This window comes from Myotis davidii, unplaced genomic scaffold (genome assembly GCF_000327345.1).
Source record: "Myotis davidii unplaced genomic scaffold, ASM32734v1 scaffold629, whole genome shotgun sequence".
Classification (NCBI taxonomy): Eukaryota; Metazoa; Chordata; class Mammalia; order Chiroptera; family Vespertilionidae; genus Myotis; species Myotis davidii.
In genome coordinates this window covers 1,256,611-1,263,536 of record NW_006300210.1, presented here as the reverse complement: position 1 = coordinate 1,263,536, position 6,926 = coordinate 1,256,611, and the positions used below count along the sequence as shown (strand labels likewise).

Sequence of the window (6,926 nt, the reverse complement as noted above, 5' to 3'; positions counted from 1 at the left end):
TTGTATAACCTAAAAAGTTTACTGAGTATGTGTTCAGAAAAAGTAAGAATTTATGGGCATCTTAAATTATCAAGGAACAAGTGTTAACGTTTTTTATGTGTACATGGCTACTTTAAAATTGCAATTAAATATTCGTTATTAATGAAGTTATCCTGACAGATTTGAATCGCTAGTTACATAGTTTAAACTTGAAATAACAAGTGAGTGTACCATAGCCATAAGAATACAAAAGCTTCTAAACGAGGATGGCTTACTGAATTTACAAGAATTCATGACAGGTAGCTTTTCTGTCTGCATGTTGTTTTGCTGTGGTTTTGCTTGGGGTAGCCACACCCAACTGTTGTCCCTGAGAACACTGTGGGAAAGGACTGGGGCCCTCACACGAATACAACCAGGGGCACCTCAGATTGCTTCCTCAGTGCCTGCGACTAAGCCTATGCCCTCAGGTAGCTCGAGTGCAGCTCGTTTCCGGTTAGCCAACCATGCCAATTTTTGATGGAACTATTGTTGTCATTTCTGATGTTTCCTGTACTTTTGTATCACATGGCAATTTCATCGTTTTCCGGTTACTTCCTGCAAATGTAATGGCTAAACCGAACCACTTTCTCATGAACAGAAAAAAACAAAACAAAAAACACTGGTGGGTTTAGAGACGCTGAGAAATTTACCCGGGGGTGGGGCGGGGGGGGGGCGCTCACTTGCAGGCTGATTTGCATATTAAGGGGGACAATCCTGGAAGGCTTTTCTGACTGGAGAATCAGAATACAGTAATTTCACTTAAAATAATATTTTCTTTCTGACACTTAATTGTCAAAACTCTCCTTCTTCCTAAACCAATGTCAATATACTTCACCTCATGTTTCCTGTAGGTGGGTAAAGGAGAAGGGATGTTTTATATATATCACTGCGGTTGTAAACAAAATATGTTAATAAAGCTATTGAATGGATACCCCTTCTCAGACTATAGAGTTATGTGGATTTGAAGGTTTTATAAAACAATATAGTTTCTAAAACTAGCAATTAAAACTTTAACAGTATTTTTTATGTAATGGTAAAGTTTATTTCATTTTTAATAACAATTAGAGGACAAAATGTTTAAAATTTGCAGTTTAAAACATGCACATTCACAAAAGGCCAATGACACGTAACACTGCAAAGAACGGGTTATTACTCAACTTAGTAACTATTTATAAAACACAGTGCGTTGAACATCGACATAAACAAACCTGAGAAAACTACTATGACCACAGATTCAACACTCTCCACTCATGCAGCTTCACAATTTCTACAGCAGGTTCGGCAGGAATGGCTTTTCATGGGGCTGCAAATGCAATTTTATCACTAACGCAAACTGCAATTTTCCAGAGTAGCTGCCTTGCAAGGCTGCCTGTTGTTTTTTTTTTAACCTAATAAACTTGAAAATGTGAAAAATGAAGTTTCAAGTAGTAAAACAAAGAAGAAATAGTATTTACTGCAGTTATGGCTTCTATTCTAGAACCAAGAAACATAAAAATATTTATTATTATTTTTAATATTCTGCTCACATCATTGCAAGAGCAGATTTACCTATGGAAAGTTGCTGTTAATTCAGAGTAAGCAAGTATGAAATTTAGCTTTTTTCCTACTTAAGGGAGATTTATTTGCTGAGTTTTGTGAGCTTTATTAAGAGATTCTCAGAGGCCAGCTAAACAAAAAGTTTCAATTAAATTTGTTCAAATTTGTTTATAAAATAATTTACTTAATAAAAAAAGTTGTGCAGCGGACCAATTAATTTGTCCACTGAATATTAAATTCCAGGTAAGCCATGACAGAATTTTAAAAGGAAAAATAAACATCAAGATTTACAGCAGTAGCCATGCATTGGCCAGGACCACTTTAAATATTAATTCATGCAAACCATAAACCTATCAAAAACACAGCTGCTCTCATACAGAAAATAAATCAAGATGGAAAATGAAAAACATTTATTTCCTTTCCTTTAAAACTTAACTTACATTCCATTTTAATAGCTGTTGAAGGTTAATTAAAATGCAGCAAAGTAGAACTAAGTTTCACAAGTGACTTCAGTTATTTTAATGTGAGAAAAATCAGACTATGGTCTCTTTAAGAGGCATTATAGAAATATTCATCATTAAAAAGCATTACTTAGGTAACAAACTGTATGGTGTTATGTTACATTAAGTAACTGACAAAAAGAATTCGTAGGACTGGCCCATATGATTAAATGGGGTGGGCATTTTCTTGATAAATTTTGTAGATGATTATGAGATTATAGACTTACTTGATGATACAAGTTTTAAAATCAGGAACCGTCCAAGAGCAACTACACAGAAATAAACACTAACGATTATTTTGCGTTATAATAATGATGATCTTGTTAGAAATAACTTAAAACTGCGAATATACAATCTATTACTTTCAGACTAGCATTCGTTTTCTGAAAGAACATTTTAAATGGCAGATTATAAGTGATGTACAGTGCACTCAATGCCCAACAAGTTATCCTGTGACTTTCCTATTGGATGTTTAGGATGCAGAACTGCAAAATTAAAATATAAATGTAATGGTCAGAATAGATGCTTAACCCCCTCCTCCCTGGAAATTAAGAGGAATCACTGATTTTATTGAATGACCACACAATTTATGTAAATGGCTAGCTAATATTATTGAGCTGAACACAGTTCACCTGACTTGATCAAAAGAAGCTTTCCATTAACTTCATGACCCTGCCGAAGCAGGCTTGCATCAGACAGAGTGGGGAGTGGGAGGGTGGGCACACATATCTCATTTTAAATTTACTACATTCCTGAGAAACACCATTTCCCTGCTAGCAATTTCTACCATATAGCATCTTTCTGGGTGTGAGACACCAATATATTTTTATATGTTATATAAAACATTTAGAAAGTTCATGCACAGGGTCACTGTGTACTATTCAACTTTTCAGTCCGAAATGAATGAAGATTTTCTGCTGTAAGTAGTATTTTCTGAATTGTAAATATTGAAAACAACGGTGTTAGCATTCGCCAGAGTCCCTACAAGGGACTCTTTAATGGCAGAGTACGTGTCCTTTATTTTCAGAAAATACACGTGAAAAGCCCCTTCAACTGTTTATTGTACTCCTGGTAAACTGTGTGACGTTTTTTCTCCTTGGGCAGGTTGAAAAACCAGAGGGTTTTCTCTAATCCAGCACCATGAAGTCACTGCCACCTCAAGGTTATATTTAAGTTTCACCAAGGAGATCATTCCCTGCTGCCCCCGGCCCCCCAACCTGCCCCACTCCCACCCAAGAAGCAAAAAAAAAAGGACTTAATATTGATAATTCAAATACAGGGCCAGGGGACAAAAGAAGCATAAATTAGTCCTATTTCTGATCATGATCCTATACATGATTAACCACGAGTATTCTACTCATATTGAAGAGCTCCACAGAAACAATCCATGTTTTGAGGTAAAATAGAACTTTTCGTTTTCTGAAGTCATAACATTTAAGTTTTATTATATTCATCATATTTTCCTATTAAAGCTTTGGAGAAGAATGCCACCAGTGAGGTGAGGGCAAGTGGAAGCCACTGCTGTCTGTTAACTGCTATGAGGTGTTCTCTGGAGGGATGTCCGTTATTCTTGTTTAATTTTTGTGGTTGGACTTCAACTGTCAGGAGACCCAGAAAGGCCACTTTCATAGATCCACTCAGGAGACAGTCAAGGCCTGTGACTTCAGAATTTTGAGGATGGCCTTACACCTATGGCTTTGCTGGATGTTTTGATTCACGATTCTCTTCATCTAAACCCCAAGTGGGAAGGGTCTGGGAAGTGAAGTATGTCAGCTCCTGGCCCCTTTTAGGTTAGAATTATGTATGTGTGACAGCCTCCCTTATTTGTAGAAAATGTGGGAGGCCTGCTTGTAACCAAATAGCTAAAAATACAGGGAAAGGAAAGGTGTGCTGCCTAATTTTAAATCTAGATTGAGAAAAAGGGTGACGAGAATGTGAAATTATTCAATTCAAGCAGTGATTTGGAAAATCACCTCTCTTCTCAATTCTAGTTTACTTTTTTTTCTTTTTAAAGAGAAATTTCTACCTATTTTGCTGGTAAGTCCACTTAAAGGCAAATAGGCTTTTTGGGAATAAAAGGCAAAAAGTTTGCGTCAATCTCTGAAGTGTATCTGAAAACTAGAATTCCTTTTTTAAGTTCTTCCTAAATGAAAGAATTATTTTAAAAATAGTGTAGAAAACTGGTTGTGGTTTTAAAACAGCCCCTTCACCATTTATTGTTGGTAGCAAAACAGGCATCTCAGATGCCTTGAAAATGCTCTAAATAATGAAACTAAACATACAGTTTGGAACATATGAACAAAACCAGCTCATGATGAAAAGTGTTCTTTGATGGTAAAGTTGTAAGGCTTGAGTAACATAGGTTGTTTTTTTTTAACGGGGAAAATGTACTATTTATTTGTGCCAATTAGCAGCCTGTGACCAATTTGGGGAGCTGCTTGACACGTGAACTGTGAAGTAATTCTCAGCCTTAAGTTTCAGGGAGTCAGCATAACACAGCGTGTGCTACATAAGACAGCAGGCGTCTCTAGTGGGAACGCACAGGGAGAACCAAATCACAGGACAGAAGCCCATGCGTTTGTCCGACATGGTATTTCAAACTTCCCGACAGAAGCATGAGAAACCCCATGTGAATACATAAGCATATTTTTCTTAAGAGAGAAAACTTTAAGACAAAATGATAATCACTCCATCTATAGCAGAAGCCAGATTTTTAGAAAAGTCTAAATGATGATGAAACCTCATTAGAAAGGACTGAGACATAAACACAGTTGTAGAAATCAGTATTGTAACGACAAGAGTCACATTACCACGCGTGCCCTCTAACTTGAACAAATACACAAGACAGACGAGAAAAAAGCATTTGTAAGGCCAAAGGTGCAACATCACAGATTTTAGTAGCAAATGCCTTGAAATACTCATTTTTGCAAATCACTCTTAGATTTGAAAAGTCGAGCATGCAGATCTTATAGCAGGACTGGAGGTAAACTCTCAAATTTCTGGGCAAATGACTACTGAGTGAGAAATACATTTATTGAACTTCTTTGGCAAACACATATCGAGACAATTTTTGACACAAACACTTATTAATGTCTTGTTTAGAAATTTTGTTCAGTAAGGAGTCAGTTCCTTAAGAATGCTGGCTTCCCCGCGCCCAACAGATTCTGAAATCTAAGTCTGGAGATCAAGAGCCTCTCTCATTTATAACCATTTTAGAGTTTTTTTAATGGTTGGTCGCTTTGTGGTATAACCAATAAATTGTCAGTTACAGCCCCACAAGAACGGCTTAAGAATACTGATCTATTCTCAGTGTAAGAAAGCACTCCTGGCAAAATACAAGGTCGTTTTCAATTTCTCTTTACAAAGACTTAGCAAAGACTTTAAAAAATCTGAAAGAGACGGTGTTACAGTAGATCGCACAGTGCTTATGTCTATAATGTACATGAATCTGAATGTCAATCAACGACAGGAGCTCAGATCCACCTTTCACCTCCCTGGACCAGGCTGCAATTGGTCAGCAGATTCCGGCGAAGACCTGGGAGTCCTCCTCGGCGACACGGCGAGCCTGCCGGGCGCCCCTCCCCATCACCATTCATCAGGTCTCTGCTTTGTGGTATCATAGGCCCTAATCACTTCTGACTGTGAGACGATTCCATTTTCATCTTGAGAGAAAGCATACCCGTCTGGAAGTTAAAGATAAAAGAGAAATGATCACCATGAAGTCACTGGAAATCTCTTGTTAGTCTGAGTTCTGAGTGCTCATTTTCTAACTTGGTGAACTAATGCGTCCCTCCCCCCTTTAAAAGCACGATGACACTAATTTTTAATGTTGGGAAAGGACAGAGACTCAAGAGCTACATGTGGACTGGGACGGATGCCTGGCTTAGAGTCTCTGAGTTCTCTCCCTAGATGAATGAGCGGGCACTCTCAATCCCTCTCAATTCTCCGTTCAGCACCTCAGGTTCAACCCCTCTAATTTTTGCTTCCTGACTTCCAGAGGGATAGGGGAGCCCAGTCAACAGGGCACTTGTATGTCCACATAGATTAGGTGGGTGAGAGGGAAGGAAGAATGAAAGTGAAGAGGCGATAAGCACATATAATTACGAATGGTGGAAAATGGTCTCTCCCTCAGACAATATTCTGCTTTTCTTTGGGCAACTACAAATAAACTCACTCAAGCCCCAACAGGGCTGGTGGGGGCACATGGATGAGGCATGGCTCCCCAGGGGATCACATCTCTTGAAGTATAAAGAGCAAAAGCATTCAATATGAGTGTATATAAATAAAAATAAATTATATGTGGAAACAACATGAAACAAAAGATATATGACTAACATAAATACATTTACTACAGGGTTTTATATATTATATTCTTTTGAAATGTTAAGAGGGCATGATACCTAGTAATTTCTTACAACTCCAAATGTTCATAAATATTTTTGAAGGGGAATATATATGTTTCATTGTTCTGCATGAAAGCTGAAAAGGCTATTGCAAAGTTATTCAAGTAGAAAAGATAACAATACAGAGGGAGCTTTTAAGAGTTAAGATTTATTTTACTGGTTCCTTTTAAGATTTAAGGAAGCAAGGGGCATGTGGAAATATTATTTTTCTTTAAATGAAAGCAGCAAGATTTTAAAGTGCTCTGTCTTTTCTGCTCAAAGTGAGATGGCTGAGGTCAAAGGAGTCTCTAAACATTTGTTATTTACAGAACATGCTGCCAAATATGCAAAAGTTGTTGTAGGTGCTACTTTTAAATAGTTAAATGTCCCTAAAGTCAAAATACTGTTCTCATGAATGCTATGAAGTGATGGCAGAATTAAAAAAAAAAAAAAAAAAAAAAAAAGGACTCAAATACTTACAGCAGGTTTT

The 6,926-nt window shown here is 37.2% G+C and overlaps 1 protein-coding gene across 1 annotated transcript in view; it reads right to left on the bottom strand.

The window, feature by feature from the left end:
• Positions 1-1,037: 1,037 nt before the first annotated feature.
• The window catches only part of ATP8A1 (ATPase, aminophospholipid transporter (APLT), class I, type 8A, member 1), a 179,198-nt gene continuing 173,309 nt past the window's right edge, over positions 1,038-6,926 (bottom strand). The window contains exon 37 of the mRNA XM_006776615.2: positions 1,038-5,737. Coding sequence (XP_006776678.1) covers positions 5,640-5,737 — 98 coding nt within the window. The 3' untranslated portion in view covers positions 1,038-5,639. The remainder of the gene's footprint in view (positions 5,738-6,926) is intronic.